This window comes from Mus musculus, chromosome 13, assembly GCF_000001635.26.
Source record: "Mus musculus strain C57BL/6J chromosome 13, GRCm38.p6 C57BL/6J".
Classification (NCBI taxonomy): domain Eukaryota; kingdom Metazoa; phylum Chordata; class Mammalia; order Rodentia; family Muridae; genus Mus; species Mus musculus.
In genome coordinates, this window is record NC_000079.6 from 46,793,525 (window position 1) to 46,815,954 (window position 22,430).

The window sequence follows — 22,430 nt, forward strand, 5'->3', positions numbered from 1 at the left end:
ACTAAATGAAATCTTATCAAACTTTGTGGGTATAGCCTAGCATTGCCAGTGTCTACATGAGCCCTGATCACCGCCCCCCTCACCCACCAGGTTCTACGGGAGCTCAGACCACTGCCCTCTCATCCGGTATTTCCAAGGTCTACGAGAGTCCCTCTCATCAAACACTGCCAGGGTCTACATTAGCCCAGATCACTGCCGTTTCACCTGGCTACCTGAGCCTTGATCACCGCCTTCTCACTTGGCATTGCCAGGGTCTACATGAGTCCAGATCACTGCCATCTCACCCAGCAATCTGAGCCCCCTGATGAATGCCCTCTCACCTGGCATTACCAGGGTCTACATGAGCCCCAATCACTGCTCTCTCACCCTGCATGTCAGCTTTTTGACCCGGTGAATGACTTCGCCGCTGCTGTCGACCACTTCAAGACTCCCGCTCTCACTAGAGTTCTCTGAAGAGTCATCCTCCGCCATGCGTTCTGGAATGGTTCCTGTAATGCGCGTCACCTCCACATGGAGGCGCCCGGCAACCTGGGTCAAGGAACAGGAGCATAGTTCAAAGGTATACCCTGGGCAATGCTAGCAGGAGACAGAAATTCACTCTACAGCTCTGGCTGTCCATCTCCGGCAGTGGGAGACGCTCCCTCCTAAGCCACTTCCAGGAAGGAGACCCCAAACCCACCCACCCAGAGCCTGGCAAGCCCACGCTTGCCCTTGCATCCCTCCTTTCTTTCTTTTTTTTTTTTTTTCTTTTTTTTTAATTAGGTATTTTCCTCATTTACATTTTCAATGCTATCCCAAAGGTCCCCCATAACCACCCCCACAACCCCCTACTCACCCACTCCCCCTTTTTGGCCCTGGCGTTCCCCTGTACTGGGGCATATAAAGTTTGCAAGTCCAATGGGCCTCTCTTTGCAGTGATGGCCGACTAGGCCATCTTTTGATACATATGCAGCTAAAGACAAGAGCTCCTGGGTACTGGTTAGTTCATATTGTTGTTCCACCTATAGGGTTGCAGTTCCCTTTAGCTCCTTGGGTACTTTCTCTAGCTCCTCCATTGGGGGCCGTGTGACCCATCCAATAGCTGACTGTGATCATCCACTTCTGTGTTTGCTAGGCCCCGGCATGGTCTCACAAGTGAGAGCTATATCTGGGTCCTTTCAGCAAAATCTTGCTAGTGTAGGCAATGGTGTAAGCATTTGGAAGCTGATTATGGGATGGATCCCTGCATATGGCAATCACTAGATGGTCCATCCTTTCGTCACAGCTCCAAATTTTGTCTCTGTAACTCCTTCTATGGGTGTTTTGTTCCCATTTCTAAGAAAGGGTAAAGTGTCCACACTTTGGTCTTCGTTCTTCTTGAATTTCATGTGTTTGGCAAGTTGTATCTTATATCTTGGGTATCCTAAGTTTCTGGGCTAATATCCACTTATTAGTGAGTACATATTGTGCGAGTTCCTTTGTGATTGGGTTACTTCACTCAGGATGATAACCGCATCCCTCCTTTCTTACTCTGAACCAAATCTGCTCCTCCCAACTTGCTTTCTAGAACTCTCCTTAGGTGTATCCATTTTCCTCAGCTCAGGCAAGGAGCAGCTTCCAGGGAGTTATCATACTCTAACTGAAACATTCGGTTTCGTGCTTGTTTACATAGTTGCGCATGCATTTCTTTGATACCGTGCTTGGGTAATCTTGGAACTCCAGGGAGTGGGCTCTCTTGCTAGTGAACTCATGGTTAAATGCAGAAAGAGAACGAGAAACGAGAGCCAATGACAGGATGGAGCAGTCGACATAACAGAAAGGTGTAGGTACTGGGTGTGCATAGGACAAATGTGTGCGCATGCGTGTAGCGAGTATTTACCCAGGATGGATGGGGGCAGAAACTGCCAAGCACTGGGCTTCCCACAGTGCACTAGGCAGACATGGTCCCCGGCTCAAGGAGGGAGGATGGGGTGTAACATGGAGCTGCATGAAAACGGACTTGTGGGGTGGTACCAGGCTCTTACCAGAAGAGATGGCAGGAACAAAGCCATCCAGCATGGGAAAGTTGTTTGTTTGTTTGTTTGTTTGTTCCTTTGTTTGTTCAAGGTTTTGATTTGTTGAGACAGGGTCTCACTATTATAGCCCAGGTTGACCTCACTGTGGAATCCTCCTGCTTCAGCCTCTAGAGTGCTTCAATGATAGGCAGGTCTCCCCCCAATGTCCACTCTGCGTAACGATTCTTTTGTTCAACTTATTGTTTAATTATGCGTATGTGTGTAGGTCTGTGCACTTGTGTGCTGGTGTCCAAAGAGGCCAAAGGTTATCAGATGCCCCTGGAACTGGAGTCATAGGCAGCTGTGAACCATCTGACTGGGGAGCTTGGACTTGAACTTGGGCCCTTACTAAGAGCAGCAAGCCACTCTGAACTGCTGAGACATTCTCCCTACCCCTAAATAACTGCTCTCCATTTGCCATTAGGATGTTTATATTTCTGATCATGGTAGCGTTTCACTGGAGCAGGTCCGGTATGGTAGCCTTCCTTCCTTCTTTTGGAAATGACTCAGTCTGCTCAAATGCACAATCTTTCTGCCTTAACTTCTGAATACTAGGATTGCAGAGATAAGCCACCACCCCAGGCTAAGGGTTATGTTTAATGCTCAGACTTCCACATACCAACTGGCACCAGGGCCAAGGATCTGAGAGAAATCAGCTGGTGATATCTGACAAGCGATATTCAGAGGTAGAAGTACCGAGGGGCAGAAGCACAGTGCAGTGCTTCATACGGTGCTCGTCTGAGGACTGAACACGTGTTTATGTATTTACGCGTGTGTGTGCTTACAGGTGTAAGCGTGCCACAGTGATGGTCAGAGGGAAACACTTAGAAGTCCTTTCTCTCTTTCCAATCTGAGAACTGGAGACTGAACTCAGGTCATTAGGCTTGCATGGCTAAGCGCTTTTACCCTGCTGAGCCATCTATGGGCCCCCTGAGTACATTGTGATATAATTTCAGATACCCAGAGCCTGCCCAGGACTCTAGATTAAGAGGCCCTTAAAGAGGGCCTCAGTCACAGGCTACACTGGTCACTTAAGTTATATTTTTAGCATGAGAGATGCATTGGTGGTCACTGGGGCAGAATTATCCAGAAGGTCCCAGCTCCTACACACACACACACACACACACATACACACACACACACACACACTTATATCCCACCCTGGGAACCCAGGTTTATTCCCAGCTACCCTTTGTAAACCATATCTTATTCTAAGAATCCCAAGGAATAACTTTTTTTCTTCTGGTTTTTCGAGACAGGGTTTCTCTGTATAGCCCTGGCTGTCCTGGAACTCACTTTGTAGACCAGGCTGGCCTCAAACTCAGAAATCCACCTACCTCTGCCTCCCAAGTACTGGGACTAAAGGCGTGTGCCACCATGCCCAGCTTGGAATAACTTTGTAGTTCAAGTTTATACGTTATATAAAACAAACTAGGGAGTTAAAGATTGAGACTAAAGAGAAAAACACCAGTTGATGAGTTGGATAGAAGTCTGAATCTAAGACACATAGCTTTCATGCCTTTACCCATAGAAGATGGTGTCTAAGACTGCAGAATACAGGAGACCAGCAAACAGCCAGTGGGTTCTGGGGAAAATCTTATACTGTAGTGTGTGTGTGTGGGGGGGGGGAGGGGGGCACAAGAAGTGATCATCCCCTATGCTGCCAACAAATACAAAGAGAAATGGACTCTTTCTGGAGGGCCGTATGCTGGAACACACCACAAGCTTAAATAGACAGATGCACCTGGGTGCTCCAGGACATTTTCTTTAACAAGATCAGAGCCGTATAGTGCTAACTATGACAGAAGATAGTCCAAGCAACTGAATATCCAAAAGTTAGAGCTAAGGTATGTTTCCACTACAATTGGGTTGGGAACCAATAAACTGAAGAGCACATTTTCACATAATAAAATGGCCGCTCCAGAATACGAAATGGGAAAAATGGGTAAGTTTGCAAGGTTGGTTTGGTTTAAGAGCAGTGCAAACGTACAAAGAGACGAGAAGAGACTATAGACAATCTTATTATGCTGTCGGTCAGAGGGGTACTGGGTGAATTTCATTTTATTTGAGTCTTTCTGTAGCCACAGTATAATCAAATAATAAAGTTGTCAAAGTAAAAATGGACCTAAGGAAAAATTAAAAATTTCACATGAATGTCTTCTAACGTGTCCAAGGCCCACAAAGGGCAAATACACTCACACTGTTGAAATACGGCTGTCTAAAGGAGACTAACAAAGGCTGCCTTCTTTGTTACTTAGGGCTTCAGAATAATCTTCTGAGGTTTTTTATTTTTTATTTTATTTTCTCATTTCTTTGTTTACAGGTTCTCACTGTGCAGCCCTGGCTGTCCTCAGACTCACTTGGTAGAACAGGCTGGCACAGAGATCTGCCTGCCTCTGTCCTAAGTGTTAGGGTCAAAGGAAGACACCACCACTCCTGAATCTAAGCAATACCTTGTAAAGGACATCTATGATCCAGGAAGGAACTGGCGTGGATGGCTATCATTGGAGGTGGTTTTTAAAAGAAAAAATTAATATGGAGCAAAGAGCAAAACTTATTACCAAAATTAAAACAGAAAAAAATTTTTGAACCACAAATATGAAATGTGTTATCTTTTAAGATCATGGCTTAATCCTGACTTATATTAAGAGGGATAAAACAAAAGAAGAGCAACACACACACACACACACACACACACACACACCTCTTCTTGATCTCTCTCAAGGCAAGAGATTAAACAAAATTTCCTATTCTGTCATTTCCTAGGGGCTGGCGTGTCCTTACCTCCCCCTGCTGGCTGATGATGGGTACTGCATATTGAAGCTTCACATCACAGAAGAGACATTCCAAAAACACATTAGCCACACCAATGAGGTTGTGATTCTCCTGCGCTTCATAAAAAGGGTCACCTCGCTTCCCATAGAGCCTCTTGGCCTGAGAAAAAGAATAGGTCATTGGGTGAGAAGTCAGGAAACAACGCATCAACTTAAATGATGTTATTTCAAATTAGCACTAAAAACGTTTAGAGGAAGCATTCGTAAAAATAAGCAAGTGCAATCAGAATCGTGCCCACAGAGACCCAGCACACGAGCGGGGCGTGTTTGCTAGGGGACGCTCACGCAGAGGAGCCCCAGCTTCACTCACCCCACGCCTGAAGCCTGCTTTACGTCATGCCCTGTGACTTACACCAATTCCTTCACCAGATTTTCCTTTTTATTACTAACATCAAATATTAAAAGCAAAGCTTAACATTACATTCGCTATGATGACTTCAGAAATCTACCCAGCCCTGAGCACAGCTAGGGGCACAGACAATTAGGGGCACATGCGCAGACGGGGATGAAGATGAAATCCACACTGGCTTCGGCCGGTGTAATTTTCCAGGACACGGACTGATAGCACGGAGCGACTGCGCATGCCTGGAGCGACTTCTTTTCTCCTCTTTTCCCTTGAAAGTCAAAGAGCACAACGCAAACTAAGTCCCGCCTGGCTTTCCTGGATTCCGTGTCCACCGGACTGAATCACGTGCGATTGGCCCTTAAAGATCACATTTTATCTCCCTAGTGTAAATGACCAAACCATTATACCTGTGGTCTTCATTCGGCCAAGTCTCCTTCATGCTCTGTTTCTCTTACCTCAGGAACATTTTCTTTCCATTCTTGGTAAAGGTCTCTCATATCAATTAGCTTATTCTCCAGCTTCTCAATGGTCCAGACCTGGGTGCCCTTCCCTTTCCTCCTGGCTTGGATGGCGGGCTCGCTGACGATTGCGCCTCTCTGTATTGTGATGGAAGACAGAGCGGACATGACTCCAACACCCCGCCTCCCCCCCCACAGTTAAAGACTGTATATACTATTGTGAGGTTCTAAGTTTACAAAAGACAGTAAAACTTTACCACCTAGGGAATGCCCTGGCCTTTCTTTTCTACATATATCTATGTATCTATAGATCTATGTATATTTACCTCACAATTCCTTTCATTGGATATTCTTCATAATCTTGCTTTCCAATAGCAACATAGGAATTCATCACACAGATTTATCATATTCTGACTACTATTCAATTGCAAGGGGACTTCAAGTTTTTGTTACACAGATTCAACCGTGAGGGCTGGAGTGGCTCAGGTGACTTACTTAGCACACTGGCTTAGCTCAGGTGGCTTATCTAGCACAAAGCCCTGGGTTACAGCCCCAGCTTCATCTAAAACAGATGTGGTAGTGCATGCTCATCATGACCACATTTGGGAGGTAAAGACAGGAGGAGCAGAAGTTCAAGGTCACCCTTAGTTACTTAGTAAGTTTGAGGGCAGCAGGCGATTATGAGACCCTGTCTCAATCAATCAATCAATCAATCAATCAATCAATCAACCAACCAACCAACCAATCAGTCTTAAAGAAGAAAAGGACTATTAAAAAATTCTCATATACAGAAAGAAGGTACACACATCAATCAATCAGTCAATCAATCAATCAATCAATCAGTCTTAAAGAAGAAAAGGACTATAAAAAATTCTCATATACAGAAAGAAGGTACACACATGCCTCTGTCTGTGGATGTAGAACTCTAAAGACCAATAAGATACTCCCTAACTCACTTTCTTAAAATTTTAAAAAAAGACTTTATTTTATGGTACAAGTGTGTTTTGCCTGCATGCATGTATGTGCACATGTGTCCCTGGTGCCTCAGAGCCAGGAGAGGGTATTGGATCCCCTGCAACTGGAGTTCCAGATAATGGTGAGCTACCATGTGTGTGCTAAGAACCAAACTTGGGTCCTCTGGCAGAGTAGTAAGTGGTTACCTGAGTGAGCCCTCTCTCTCCACTCCCCACACACAACTTTCCTTTTAACTTGCTGTCTGGGCAGGAAAAAAAAAAGATGAAAATTCATTTTCTTCCAGGTTACTCTTTTACAGTCAACTCTTGATGTTGTAATGATAGGAGACCTCCAGATGGCTCTAAGGAGTTCTGTGTGCGTGCTAGCAGGTTTCCAAGATGTTTCTCCTTCTCAGAGTCCACTCAGAGAAAGGTGGGACAAGCAAGCACACCCACACACCCTCACAGCAGAAGGGGTGCTTGCATGAAGGAAGGCAGGCATGATACTTACACATGTATGTATGTCCATGCATAAACACACATGTATGCCTAACTTCACTCTTTTGAAACTTCGATTATTACTGTGGGTGGATGGATGTGGTTGGGCACTATGAGCCTGTGGAGGTCTGAGGACAACTCTGTGTCGCATTCCATTCTTACACGGGAGCCAGGAATTGAACCCAGGTCATCAAGCTTGTGAGCGAAGCTATCTTCTGAGTCCCTAGTTTCAATCTTTTCAAGGAAGTGACTAAGTCAGAAAGTCCTTCTGCCACCAAATTATGCTTCCATCCTTTTCTTCCCCCTTGCCCTCCTCATTCTTCTCAAAACAGGGTTTCTCTTATAGCTTTGGCTGTCCTGGAACTTCCTCTGTAGCTCAGGCTGGCCTCGAACTCAGAGATCTGCCTGCCTCTTCCTCCTGAGAGCCTGGGTTAAAGGCATGCACACCACCTCCTAGCCTTCTGTTTCTGTCCCTTCTAAGGGTGTTTACCCAGTATGCTTACCCATGGGTAAATACCAACCCCCGCCCCCCCGGACCCCCTTAGGACCTGCCCACAGAGGTGATCTATAGATTCCGATCCGCAGCATTTACCAGCCTCCATCATGTGGTCCCATTCCCTAGGGCCATGCCTACCTTCCTGTTGGCACTGAGGTTGGCCGCAGGGATCTGCAGAGTCACTTGGTAGTCAGTGAGCTTGCTCATCTCCTCGGCTAGGAAGTTGGCTTCCCTCACCAAAGTGTTGGCTTTCACCAGCTGCTCTCGAAGCTTGGCCAAGCTCTGCCTAAAGAGTTCATCCCTGCAACGTTGAAGAAAAGAAAGCACGCACAGGCGAAGTGAGCCGGAGTTCCGTTCCTTTCTCAGCGTGCGGGACTGCCAGGAAACGGTAACCAATACCATTGACAATTACAAAACTACTTTTAGGAAGTTTTCCCTCCTGTCCACAGATAGGTCACTCACTGAGAACTAAAGTTGGGGAAAACATTGAGGGGTTGAGGGTTGGTGTTAAACAAAGACACAAACCTAGGCACTGGGTATTGTGGTGCATGTCTTTAATCCTAGGACGTTTGGCAGCAGAGACAGGCAGAGCTCTGTGAATTCAAGGCCAGCCTGGTTTACATAGCCAGTTCCAGACCAGCCAGGGCTGCCACAATATTTTGTTCCTCTCCTTCCCCTTCCTTCCTTCCTTCCTTCCTTCCTTCCTTCCTTCCTTCCTTCCTTCCTTCCTTCCTTCCTTCCTGACAGTCTTTCTGCCTTCCAAGCATCCCTGGTCATTTTTGACAGGCCCTGCTTGTCATCTCCTACACGCTCAATCTCAGGCTTAGACAGAACCCTTCCAGCTCCTCTGTAAGTCACTTCCAGAGTCAACAAAACAGCCTGCTCACAGGCTTCCAAACACACTTTCCTCTCCTCTCCAGCTTCCTGTTTCTGCTACCCTGGAACTGGGGGTGTTCTCAGTGGCAGTGGGCATCTAGCTTGGGAAAAGGCCAGGCTTTCAACCACCAAAACCTCCTTCTGAAAGAAAAAGGCAAAGAAACCAACCAGCCAACCTCCCTGCTTTCTGTCTGCGTCTTCAGATTGTTGTTGAAGAGTCACTCACACTTCAGCTGTCTCAGGGCCCACCAATCTAGGCCCTCTCCTTTGGCACTTTACCAAAGGGTAAAAGATTAGGGGCCTGGGGGGAGGGGCGGTCTGTGGCAGCTGGCATTACTGCGAACAACTTAGGATGGGGTAGTATCTCTGAAACAAAACACCAAGAGCCAAACTAGATCCGGGCCACCAATCTCATTTTTCCAGGTCTCTCCTCCCTTCACAGGCCTCTCCAGGCCTGCAGCCCTCATTCCCGACTTGGGGTCTGTGCCTATCCTTACCTCTCCTCGGCCCACTGGGTCACCTTCTGCTGGGCTGTCTGGCTGCTGTAGGCCAGACGGTCTGAGGCGCTGCTGGGCGGCTGCCTCTCGGGAGAGAGCTGCTGGCGAAGCTGCTCCAGCTCGCGTTCGTACATGAGCCGCTGTTCCTCCAGGGCGGTCCGCTTCTCTTCCAGGTACTGCTTCTCCAGGACCTGAACCACATTTTGAACTGGATCTGGGGAGCCAAGAGAAGAGGCAAGAGGTTGTAAGTGGCTGATAGGGACGGGAGTCTACACAGGTGCCTTTCGGGGCCTCTTCCAGGAAGAAACATGTCCTGCCTCAGAATCTTGCCTGGTCCTCTGCTTCCTGTGACAGGCCTGAGGGCTCACAGGGAATTCCTGGTTTGCCTTTGGGTAACACTTGAGCTAACTGTAAACCTTTCCCACTGTTACCTTCTTCAGCGGGCTGCGTGTACCCTCATGTTTATCTGTCTGTGTCACAAACCTCCCCACATTTGATGGGAAGAACCGCATATCAAACCACTGTGAAACCCAGGATGGCACAGGGCTGGGAACAGAGTGAGTTGATCTCTACAGCACGGGACCTCTACACTCATTGAACACAGCTTTTGCATGTGATGGATGGGCTTCAGCTTGCTCTGTGAACTTCCCTACTCTTGAATTTCCCTAGATGGGGAGGAAATCACAGCATACCTTTGAAAATATTGACTAGGTATAGGGTGTGGATATTCTCAGGTATTAATTCCTAAGAGGGCAATTGAAAGAAAGAAAGAAAGAAAGAAAGAAAGAAAGAAAGAAAGAAAGAAAGGAAGGAAGAAACAAAGGAAGAAACAAAGGAAGAAACAAAGAAAGAAAGAGGAAGGAAAGAAAGAAGGAAGGGAGGAAGGGAGGAAGGAAAGAAGGAAAAAAAGAAAGGAAGGAAGGAAGAAAGGAAGAAAGGAGAAAGAAAGAAAGAAAGAAAGAAAGAAAGAAAGAAAGAAAGAAAGAGGAAGGAAAGAAAGAAGGAAGGGAGGAAGGGAAGAAGGAAAAAAAGAAAGGAAGGAAGGAAGAAAGGAAGAAAGGAAAAGGAAAGAAAGAAAGAAAGAAAGAAAGAAAGAAAGAAAGAAAGAAAGAAAGAGAAAGGAGAGAGAGAGAAAGGAGGGGGAGAGGGAAAGAGGGAGGGAAAGAGAAGAAACACCCATCCCTCTGACCCTTTAGTGGTCCAGGGACAAACATGTACAGACAACAGATAGAGCCCTTAGCACCTCTATGGACAGCTGTGGTACAGGTGGGACCTGACTCTGAGGAGCCAATTGGCTGGGCAGGGCCAGTGTGATAACCAATGAGCTGGATACCAGATCCAGACAATGGCACATGAACCAAGTCACAATGGAAGTGAGCAGTCTCGGAAGCGTCGGCCCACTTGACAACCACATGAGGAAGGGAGACCTGTCCCTCCCAGCGAGCATGTCCCTGCAGCCCTGACAACCCGTGCTCCAGTCCTATTCAGTTCTCCGCTTAATTTCCAAAAGAAAAAAAAATGTGACAAGTACTTCAGAAGTTTCTTAATCATCTGATCACGGCTATCGACGAGACGCTTCCAAAACACCCCATCAGTTTGTACAATAAGCATAAACAGTATTCTTTCTATATTAGCACGTAAGAGAAGAGAACACACTGGCCTTAAAAAAACAAAGTTAATAGAACAAAGCAAAATCGAGCAGTTCCATATCATTGCAAGACGCTGTGAGTTGTTTTAATAAAAAAAAGACAGCCGCCATGCCAACACTGACTCTACTGGCTGCATCTCAAATGCAGGGACTGGACAGACTCCACGTGCATGATCTTCGAAGAATCCTTCAGCCCCTGCCCCCACCCCGCCTCCTTCTCTATGGGCGATGGCATCTCTGTTTTAATGTTACTCGAAAACTGGGGCTCAGAAAAATCATAGTCGCATAGCAACCAACGACACCAGATTTTGAGCTCTGATTGGAAGCGGGCTAGTCAACGGGAGTAACAACTTGATAAACAGGTTGATAAAGTGTTTTTACCTGAAGATTGCTTCTTATGGCCATTCATCAAAGAACAGGGTCTTCAAAACAACCAGCCAGATTACTCAAAAAAAAAAATCTTTATTTTTTAAATTTTTTTATTATTATTATTTTTTTGTTTCTTCAAAGCAGCATCAGTTTTCATCACTAAGAAATGGTTTTACAGGGTTTGGTGACAAGATCCCTAATGACACACTGGGGATTGAACCTTGGGCCTTGTTCATGCTAAGCAAAACCTGTCGTTGACTTTCACTGCCCAGGCCCTGAAGAACTTATTCAATCCACACTCCTGCTTTCTGTGCTGAGGAAACATATGTGGCCCCAGAGGCTGACCAGCAGGTTCTCAACCCAGGTTCCTTGTCTAGGAGGCTGCATGGCAGGCAGGCTGCTTAAAGCTGCACCAGCAGCCAAGTAACGCAACACAAATGGAGCCGCAGACCAAGATGCAGATGCAGAGAGGACAGTAACTTAGTCCTATGCTTGAGCCTCCCAAGCCGGACTTCCAGGTCCGCTCCTGGGGCTCAGCGGACACAGCCCTGCTCAGGGGCCAGGCTCTGTTTTACCTCATATCCTCTCTCTTATTTCTCTTTAAATTTTATTTTGATTATTTTCAGTGAGTGTACATACATGTGTGCGTGCATGTTTGTGAGGTAGGATGCGTGCAGATATGTGTGCATGTGAAGGCCTGAGGTAAATTGTGAGAGTCATTCCTCAGGCACTGTCTGTCCACGTTTAGAAATATTTATTTATTTCATATGTGCATGTGCGTGCATGCTGTGGCATGTCTGTGGAGGTAGGAGACAACTTGCAGGGGTTGCTCCTCTCCTTCTACCATGTATGATCTGGAGGGGGGGTCATAGTCAGGTCACCAGGCTTAGTACCAAGTACCCTGCTTAGTCATCTCCTCCCACCCCCAACACACACACCCAGGTTTCTCACTAGCTGGGGCTCACCAGTTAGTCTAGACTGGCTGCCCATCAAGCTACAGGACCCTTCTGTCTTTGCTTCTCCAGTGCTGGGATTATAGGTGTTTGCTGCTCCTTTAAATGTGAGTGCTAGCGACCAAACTCAGGTCTTTCTAATGGGAAGGAAAGAACTGACTAAGCTATCTCCCCAGCCTGGGAGTTCTTTGATAATATGTCTCTCTCTGCCAATCAGTTTGATTCCTTTGCCTCTTTTAAAAATAGATTCTAATATGGCTGATACTGGTGATATGATTTGCAAGTTTCTTCCTTAGTGGCCTTTTCCCTCTCCCAGACACTGCTGTCCGGCCTGCTATTCCGCCCCAACTATATCAGATCCTAGGGTGAGATTTCTAGCCACAAGGGACATTATAATAATATTTAATAAATAATACGTGCGTACCTCTCTCCTCCACTGCCCACTGCACAAAATGTGCTGTGTGACCAGCAGCGGGTTCTGTAAATGAGAGCTCTTGGAACGAAGCCGTGTCTACAGAGACTGACTACTAGCTAACTAGAATTTCAGTGCTGTGGAGAGACTGCCATGTTGCAGGTCTTAGGCTAGTGCTAGCCCTCTGGATCAGTCAACCCTTGCCCACCTCTGTGTCTGAGCTGACATCCTGTGACTAACAGATAACAACCGTTTCGAACCATTAACTTAGCAGAGGACTAGCTTCCACCGACCCTGAATCACAGTTAGCATCTTGGGCCTATAGAAAAAGCTTCCCCCCCTCTGGCTGCACCTGCCTCTCTCCTGCACCCACCAACGTGTTTTAAACTTGCCTTGATTTATGATGTCTTCTGCTTTGTAAAATGATAAAACTTCATGAAACTTCTTCCATGTTGAAATATGGAAATTAAGATAACCTAAATATGTGTCTCCAAGTTATAGTCATTCAAAAATGGTTCTAGAATAAAGTATCTCTTGCTCTTATAAAATAAAATAAAATAAAATAAAATAAAATAAAATAAAATAAAATAAAATAGCCAGGTAATCTGCCTCTGAGATAGGCCAGTCCACAAGCCTGACTTGTGACAACACAACCAAATAGGAGGAGTCTGGCATCTTAATTCCCCCCTTACTCTTCTCCCCCTCCTTTCTCCAGTGCTGTGGATGGACCCAAGGCCTTGTGTACACTAGGCGGTCACCCTAACCACTGAGCAACACCCCCACTTCACTTTCCTCAAGTCAATCATTTTATAATTTTGGGAGTCCGGTGCCTAAGGTCAGGATACCAAAGAGTAAAATTCTTTTCAGGAGAGAGGAAAGGACACTTTGTTGGGGGATTCGAGCAATCTCTTAATTAGTTTACTCCTCCCTTAGCAGGCAGACATGAAATGAGACTAGACTAACCCATCACCTCAAGCACGGAGAAGACAGGACACGGGAGATGGTAGAGGGCATCAGAAAGAACGTTAGAGGGTTGGAGAGATGGCTCAGAGGTTAAGAGCACTGACTGCTCTTCCAGAGGTCCTGAGTTCAAATCCCAGCAACCACATGGTGGCTCACAACCAACTGTAATAGAATCTGATTCCCTCTTCTGGTGTGTCTGAAGACAACTACAGTGAGTGTGTGTATGTGTGTGTGTGTGTGTGTGTGTGTGTGTGTGTGTGTGTGTGTGTGTGTGTATTTAAAAAACAAAGGAGAAAAAAAAAAGGAAGAAAGAACATAAGGAATGACTCTCACTGGGTTGTGAAGGGAGTCCATCTTCAGGGGGAGAGAAGAAACTTCTAATTTCAGATGTTAGAAACATAACCTTTGCTGGTCCCTAACAGTCTTTACTTTAGAACCGGCTTCAGAAGAACTTGGGGAAGAGGTTAGTATTTGATTTCCATTTCAAGTCCTTGGGAAAAAGACAGCGTTGCTCTGAGCTAGATTTTCTTCTACTTTATTTTCATGTTTTATATGCCCGGATGGGTACATGTGTGTCTGGATGTTCAGAGGCTGTGTGAGGGTGCACACGTGGGTGCATGCATGTAGAGGCCTCAGGCTAACATTAAGTATCTTCCTGCTTGGCTCCTTACTTTAAATATTAATGTAGGACTCTCCCTAGAACCAGAGCTCACTAAGAACTTCCACTGGGCAGCTTGCTCCAGGGACCCTGTTTCCACCTCTCCCGTGTGGGATGACGGTGAGCTGCCATGCGCACCCGGCTTTTCTGTGGGTTCCATGGAGGCTTGCAGAGCAAGCGCTTTACTGGGTGAGCCATTTTCCCTGATCCTCTTTCACATCTACATGCAAATGAGCTGCGTTTTAGGTCAGTACTTACTCCAGAGGTCTAGGAGACTACTGAAATAATGGAGGTTACATATAAAAGTGCCACCCCCCTGAACTGCTGAGTTCTCTGCAGGAATGAAGCCATTAGTAACAGCAGCTGTAACACTAACCACCCTCTCCTGTGTGGCTGGACGTGTATGGGAAGGGACTGTGGGAAGGAGCCAGAGCTGGAATATGGTTGGGGTGCCATTTTTGGGAAGAGAGCATTCCTCGGTCATGATCAAGAAGCAGTTTTGCCAGGCAGAAAACCTTTGTTTCATGCCAACACTGCCTGCCTGTCAGACTTTGCCAAAGCTCAAAGCACTCGCCATCCCTCAGCGGCCCCGCTGAAAGCCAGCCAGGTTCCCACATGCTAAGGCAGCCGTTAAGAACCTCTCTCCCAGTGTTGGTGGACGAGCTTCGTCTGAAACCACAGGAGGGGGAAGAGGATCTTCAGGTAGGACCACCACGGGGAAGACCACCAGGCTGACAGGCTTACGATGGGGAAGCCACCTAGCAGGAGACGGAATGCTGAAGACACCAAGACCACCTGCTCATCTGCCTGCATCAGAGCATGTGCGTGTGCCTCGGAGGGAAGCACCTCTCAGGGGAACCGGTGGAGGCAGGGTGGCATTGTCCTACGCAGGTAACCAGCCTGGACAACAGTTCGCTTTAAGCATCATTTTCACGAAAGGTACTTGAGCCTGTCAGTTAAGTAAGTCTCTCTGGAGGTATATAATTCCCAAATGAGCTCATAGTAAACACTATTTAAAATATTTAAAACTCCTCAATCTGTATTTTCTCCATAACTTTTTCACTCTTCCAGAAATGACAAGACCAATGATGTAAAATTTAATTATAAAAACAAAAATCTTTGTCAAATCCATTCAGTACATACTTTGTGACCATGGAAATGCTATCATAACTGGTCTGGTGACAAGAAGTCCCCCAAAGGGGGCCATCTGCACACTCCCTGGTTCCACCTGAGTTCTCTCTGCAGTCTTAATACCACTCCTTGCTGATGATGGCTCTGCAGATAAAGAGCTGGCTGTGTCTAAGCTTCGGGACAGCTCTGCTTCTACACCAGAGTCCCTCAGAGATGACATAGGCCAGAGCCACTTCCTTACCATTGCTGTTCAGTGTTTTCATGATGACCTCCATCTGTGCGAACTCGTAGTTGTAGTCTGGCTCCGAGGAAGCCTCGCTCGCAGCGTCTAGATCGTGCTCCGCGGAACTGGTTTCTCTCTCAAAGTCTTTCAACCAGTCCCGCCGTTTCCTCTTAGGCAAGTTAATTCTGTGGAGGTTTTCATCATTAGATGATACCAGCTCGATTTATACATAACAGAAAAAAAAAAAAAGGAAATGAAGAACGCTAGAGAGCGTGAAGTTGTTACCTAAAAAAGTGGTTGTTTCCCCATAAGATCCTGTCGCCGTGCCACAGCTGGGTAGTACTGCAGACAAGGGTGCCATTGACACAGGACCTGGAGGGACACAAAGGAAGGTGCCAGGTGGATAGAAGACAGTAGCCTCAAGACTCACAGAAGTGACAGGGACCGGTCTCCTAACGGATGCATTCTGGGAGACATTTGAAAGAGTAACAGAAACAGTCTCAGCAGAGAGCCAGGGCCTGCCCAGTCCCCTCAAAGAGGGGTCCCCAACTCTGTGTGTTTCTAATGAAGAGAGAAAGCATTTCATAACACTTAAAACCAGAGCTGGGGAGATGGCTCTTTAGGCAAAGCTAGTGTGAGGGCCTGAATTCAGAGCCCTGGAACCCAGGTTAAGCTGGAGGTGTAGCACACAACTGTGGTCTTATTGTTCTCAGGGAGACAAGGAAGGTAGACACAGAGGCCCTGAGTGCTCCCAGGCCAGCCGGCCCTGCCTATGCAGTGCTGAACAGGACACACACACACACACACACACACACACACATATAAATAGACACAGACAGACACACACTGACACACACACACACTGGCACAGATAGACACACACTGACAGACACACATACTGAAAGACACACACACACAGACATAGGACACACACTGACAGACAGACAGACAGACACACACACAGATTAAAGCACCCCTAAACCTTAAATACATATATTCAACAGCTCATTAAAAAAAAAAAAGTTGCTGGCAATTTAGAAACAAAGTACAGATGTGGAAAGGTAGTTAAAAGTAACTTCCCTAAAGGATGCTCAGGGAAACCTAATGACAAAACGCGGTAGACAAGATCTTTAAGTCACATTCTCCTACAATCTCTCATTAGTAAAGCCCTGGGCTCCACAGGGCTCTGACGCCTGAACTTTTGAAATTCATTCATGAAAACATACACCCTTCAGTTTAACCCTGGTTACGAAGGCTTTGCCGTAATAGTCCTAAAAAGAGCGCTATTATGCCTCAAAGTTACGATACTGCTATGATTTCAATACGCAAAGCCTCCACAGGCTCACGTGCTAGAATACTTGCTTCCCACTGGGTGGCGCTGTATTCAAAGGTTGTGGCATTTGGGAGGCGGAGCCTCACTGGAGGAAGTGAGTCACTAGGGGCGGCCCTTGGGCGATAAAGCTATCCAGTGTCTAGGTAGGTCGGCTTCCAGACATGACAGTGCCAGCTGCTTCATCCTCTGAAGGATCCTTCACCATCCCACCAGCCGTGCCTGCTACCATGACTTGCTAGCCATATGGATCTTACTCTTTCAAATCAGGAGCCAAAATATATCCCTCCTTTGGTTTTTGGTTTTGTATTTTGTTTGGTTTTGGTTAAGGCAACGAGAACGGTAATTAATACACCCTCCATAAACAGAAGGTAAATCCTCAAGGATATCTAGTGTATTCTTACTTTGACATAACTGCAATAAGCAAGGGGAAAGGGCCAGGGTCCTAAAAATGAGGGAGGGGCAGAAGCCTCCGCAGCGCCTCCTACCTTGCATTTTCTTTGGGCGTGAGAGTGATGTCTCCATCCGCTGCGATGTCGATCTCACAGTGCTCGGGCTGAATCCCTATTCCGAAGAGCTGGATGTCCTGAGAGGTATCTGCACCCACCCGGGTATGATCCTACAACATACAATTGAAGACGGGAGACCAAGTTCACAAGGGACTCAACCGGAAGTGCTCAAAGCACTTGGAATAAATCAGGAGTAGGAAATGAATCGCACGGGAGGTCTGGCGCTTCAAAGCCAAGGGCGGGCTGATGAGATGTCTCATCGGATAACGGCATTCATCACCAAGCCTAATGACCTGAGTTCAATCCCCAAGACCTACATGGTGGAAGAAAATCGTTCTCTGACCTCTAATCACACTCTTTGGCATGTGCATGTCTGTCATAGATAGATAGATAGATAGATAGATAGATAGATAGATAGATAGATAGATAGATAGATAGATAGATCAGCAAACAATGTAATATTTTTTTAAGCCAAAAGCTTACCTTCAAACATTTTTTTAAAAATGTTTAAACTCTACCAACACCTGTTCCTTTATCAGTGGTGATTAGGTGTTATTTTAAAACATAAGAAAATTGGAGTTAGCAGTAGCAGGCACTGAATTCTCATTCTGGATTGAAAATTTACTATTTGAAGTGGGTACCAGCATGCCACTTCATCCAGCTTTGCCACCACAGGTAAACTAAGGAGGAAGACAGTGAGGTGTGGCACTGGCGATTGGGGTTGGTGCAGAGGACAGCCAATGACACCCCACCTCACCCCACCCCACCTCAACCCCCAGTGACAATTTACCAGGTCAGCTCTAGAAGAACTGAAGGTGACTGGGCAGAAGTTAACTAGCTGGGGTTGGTACTCGCTGTGACTGGGAACTCTTTTAACTCTTAAGGGGCAGGCAAGAAAGAAAAGGAGAAATCATGCTGGCCCTGAACTTGCTACACAGTGGAAGATGAGCCTGAACGTCCAATCTTTCTGGCCTACACCTGCCAAATCCTGAGGTTACAGGCATGCTCTACCACACCTGGCTCGGGGGTCCTATTTCTGGCTTAATAAAGTTGTCTCGTAGTTCTACAAATATAGACAAAGAACTCCTGACATCTCTTGACCTTTTAGGAGACCATGATGTCAATGCTATTTTAGGATAAACAAAAGGCTATTTATCTGGGCTTTCTCAATTTATCAGGCACGCACGGCAGGGCTTTTGCAGGCACCGGACCAGTGATGACATAGCTCTGCAAACTGAGAGCTGTGTGTTTGCCTTACAGGGCCTCCGCCAGTTTTAATGCCACGCATACAGACGGCTACAACCTAGGCACATAAAAGTGTACTGGCATTTTTGATACTTTTAAAGAATGCACACGGGGCTGGGCAGGGTGGTATAAGCACTCTGGAGGCAAGGGCAAGTGGATCTCTATGAGTTTGAGGCCAGCCTGGTCTACAAAGCAAGTCCAGGACAGGCAGAGTTTGTTACACAGAGAACCTCCCACCCCCATCCACCCCCCCACCCCCCGTCTCAGAGGGGGAAAAAAAAAAGAATGCACATGGGACCTAAAGGTAGGATGATGGAAAACCACTTTGGAGATGCCCCCCCCCCCCCCAGCATGCTTAGTGCACACGAGGGCACAATGCCAATGCTAAAAGGTCATTCTGAAAGGTGACCACAGAACAAACATCCTTGGGGTCAGAGCTAAGACAGACTTGGGGCTTTGCTCCAGGGTCTCTTTACGCTTGTGTGTGACTTGATATCTTCCTAGAGTTACAGTGACGATTCTCCAAGGCCTCTCAGAATAACTGTGGTTGGACCCCAGACACCTCCAACTGGGAGACCTTATATTTGGGTCCTTCTATGGGTGTACCCTGAGTTGTCCCCTCTGGAAACTGTCCTCAAGGGCATGGGTGAAGCAAAGGCCATTTCTAATGATCAGTGGGGAGGGGCTGTACCATTATGGTCTGGGGCAGGGCATCCAGGTTCAGTTGGGATGACTCAAGAGCACTGTGGTCTGTTCTCATAGCCCTTCTCACCTTTAAATAGTAAACCAGAAGCTCGTTGAGGGCAGGGTCTGCGTTCAGGTTGACGAGGTAGCACTTGTCGTCCCCCACCTTGATGCCAGAGGTCTCCAGGGAGATTCCCATGCTTTCCAGCTGCCGCTGTCTCTCCTGGGCACGGAAACAGACAGAAGAAGAGACGCTCTGTTGTTCTACTCACAAGACGTATCCATGGAAAGAGTAAGTCACTGCTTCTGGGGACAATGCCAAAGAGATGACACATTCTACCCGGCTCGGCTGAGTTTACTAAGGGCCGCAGTGGAGGGCATGGCAGTGTCACAGGGCACCGCGGGTGAAACACACAGTGTCGGCTTGTAGAAACTGCAAGTCTGGGAGACAGGACAAGACCGCTTAACCAGAACACAACAGAGAGAATCAGTGTGGCATGGAGGGCTGGGGGGGGGGGGGCTGCATGGCTTCCTGGGAGGGACATCAGGATGGGCGGAGAATGTGTGAGACAATTCTTGGAACACTGGGTGCATATCCACGGCAAGAGGCAAGATCAGTTGTTTGAGACGTGACCCCTGGAAAGCCCAGCAGACTCAGTGCACAGAGACGATTTCAGGGGCAAACAACTCCAAGCGAATGGGGAGAACAGTGAGAGATGGGGCTGGAGGAGCAGGTAGAGACCCTGAAATGACAGGCCTTGAGTCCACCCGTCCACGTAAGACTTATGCAATAGAGTGTAGAATGTGGCAGGTACTGATCTATGGCTGGGAACACGTTAGCTAACAAAAGGAAGCCGGCCTCTCATGAAAACACACGCTCTTGTACGAGGAGGCCAGCGGTAGCCGTGTCCATGAAATGCACAGTGTGGAGCGATGGAGAGACCCAGGGCACACTCCGGCTCCATTGCCCTTGCGGCAGTCCATTTCAGTGACTGCTCATACAGCATCTTACAATAAGCACAGAGAAGCACATGGCGAAAAACCTATGGTGTGCTGTGTTTTAAAAGTTTCTGCCAATCAGAGCTTTCAATGCCAAGAGATATAAACAAACAAACAAACAAACAAAACAAAACACCACCAAAAGCCCACTCTATCACAATGTGGATAGAAAGGAGGAGCAGAAAGGAGGAAAGATCCCCCTAGCCTTGCTTATTCAATGGAGTGTTCCAGCAGGACATCACACAGGACTGCTCAAAGACGTGAAGCTAGTGAGTCAGTTCTCAACCTTTGGGTGTTGAAGGACCCTTTCACAGGAGTGGTATAATCAGATATCCTGCCTATCAGATATATTAGATCATGATTCACAACAGTAGCAACAAAAAAATGATTTTGTGGCTGGGGGTCACCACAGCGTGAGGAACTGTATTCAAAGGTTCCAGCATGGGGAAGGTTGAGAAGCTCTGCTGTGGAGGGTTGTGGAGGAGACGGCAGGCGGGAGGAAGCCACCTCAGGAGCCCACCTGTGCGATCGCTTCTGTTTTCCTCAGCTTCTCTTCCCACGTCACCGTTAGCTCCTTTATCAGCTTCTCAGACTCTTCGAGCTTCTCCTTTAGCTCGGGGGCCTTCATGGCCTTTTAAAATAAACCAGAGATGTCAGCTTTCACAATCTCTGCAGCAGTATGGACAGGACATATATAATGGCATCCTTGCCTGTGGTACTGGAGGTTGAACACAGGGCCCTGCACCTTCTGTATGTAGCTATGAGCATGCTAAACAGTTACGAGCTAGACCTCAGCATCCTTGTGTCCTTCCTTGGCAAGTAGTAACGGTCTCTCAAAAGCAATGAACTCACACACTGGCAGTGTGGGCCTTGGCCTTCGCTCACCAAGTAAAGGGAAGAGATGGACATGGTTGCCTGTTCCTCTTTAAAGAAGAGGCAGAATAAAAAAAGAGCAAGCTAATATATAGAGGGGGAAAAATCAATAAAGACTAACAGGTGTTTCATTTAAAGATTGAAAAAAAAGTGCTAAAATTTATCTCTAAAATACCTCAATGCAGGGAAAAGATTAGTTAAGCGGATTTATTTATTTGTCAATAAGACAGAAATCAATAGTGTCACCCATAAATATCCTGTAGCTGCAGTAGCCACTTAGGAACCTTTCTGTTACTAAGACCCCATCTCCAGGACTAAGGGAAAGGATGCCTGGCTTCTCTGAAAGCCTGGTGGAAACAATCTACAACGTTCATTTGAAAACAAAACCAAACAAAAAGCCCACCACACACTGTTCTTAGGATTTCCCTTTGCAAGTTCAAGGGCCACATGACTGACTAAAGCAAACAATTAGGCAGTGACAGGAATGACCTCCTCTTCCTCCTGTCTGCAGGTTGCCAGGGCAGCAGTCGGTATCCGTTGCAGTTACTTTACAATGCCTTTTGGCCCACAGCTGATGCTACACACTGCAATACTGAATCACATGGCTAGGACCCAGGGCCGCCAGACAGCACACCCTTACCCATCAGACGCCAAAGTGAAGGGACATCAGGAACAGGGCATGGCAGACAGAGATTACCTCAGCCTGCGAGAGCTGCTCCCTCAGTTTCTCCACTTCCTCTCGAAGCTCTCGGATGACCTTGGCATTGGGGTCCTCATTCACCACAGCGTGGTTCACAATCCTCTTGGCTCGATCTGCATATCTTAGCGTGGACAGTGTCTCCTCATAGTTGTCTGCTGCTGGGCTGATGGTCGCTATCATAGAGGTCTGGCTGTTCCCTCCTAAATTGTCCTATAAAGAATGGCAAATAGCAGCACCTTGTTGAACACCACTTCACGTCAGCACCCAATAAAAGCAGGAAATAGCCACATTTGACTTTGTTCTTCGAGAAGAAAACGCATAATGAACGTGTGTTAATATTTTGCACATCATTTTATAAAAAAGATGAAATGTGGTCTATCTGTATTTATAGCAATAAATAATACCTGCCAAAGGACATTGTGGCAGAATAAAATGATATAAAGTAGCATTAATTTGTGTCTGTTTGCTGTTGTGTGGCACATGTAAATGAGTGTGCAGGGAGGTGTGTATGTGTGTGTGTGTGTATAGGTATGCACATGAAGAGGTAAAGAAAGCTATTGGATGTCTTTCTCTGTCACTTTTAATTCCTCTATAGTGTGTCTAGCTGAACTGAAAGCCAGCTGTCTCAGCTAGACTGGGTGTTTGGCAAACTCCACCATCTCCACGTCTGGCTGTTTACATGGATGCTGGTGACTGGAACTCAGGACTCAAGCTTACTCAAGCAATCGATCTTACCTGCAGA

At 46.8% G+C, this 22,430-nt stretch overlaps 1 protein-coding gene across 9 annotated transcripts in view; it reads right to left on the minus strand.

Moving 5' to 3' along the window:
• Positions 1-22,430, minus strand: part of Kif13a (kinesin family member 13A) — a 180,831-nt gene that overhangs the window by 44,438 nt on the left and 113,963 nt on the right. For all 9 annotated transcript variants that reach the window (XM_011244376.3, XM_006516864.4, XM_011244374.3 and 6 more), the window contains 11 exons: positions 21,686-21,898; positions 20,636-20,746; positions 19,205-19,339; positions 17,167-17,297; positions 15,634-15,720; positions 15,367-15,533; positions 8,992-9,205; positions 7,757-7,919; positions 5,669-5,809; positions 4,818-4,967; positions 367-528 (listed from right to left, as the gene is read on the minus strand). In XM_011244376.3, coding sequence (XP_011242678.1) covers positions 367-528; positions 4,818-4,967; positions 5,669-5,809; positions 7,757-7,919; positions 8,992-9,205; positions 15,367-15,533; positions 15,634-15,720; positions 17,167-17,297; positions 19,205-19,339; positions 20,636-20,746; positions 21,686-21,898 — 1,674 coding nt within the window. The remainder of the gene's footprint in view (positions 1-366; positions 529-4,817; positions 4,968-5,668; positions 5,810-7,756; positions 7,920-8,991; positions 9,206-15,366; positions 15,534-15,633; positions 15,721-17,166; positions 17,298-19,204; positions 19,340-20,635; positions 20,747-21,685; positions 21,899-22,430) is intronic.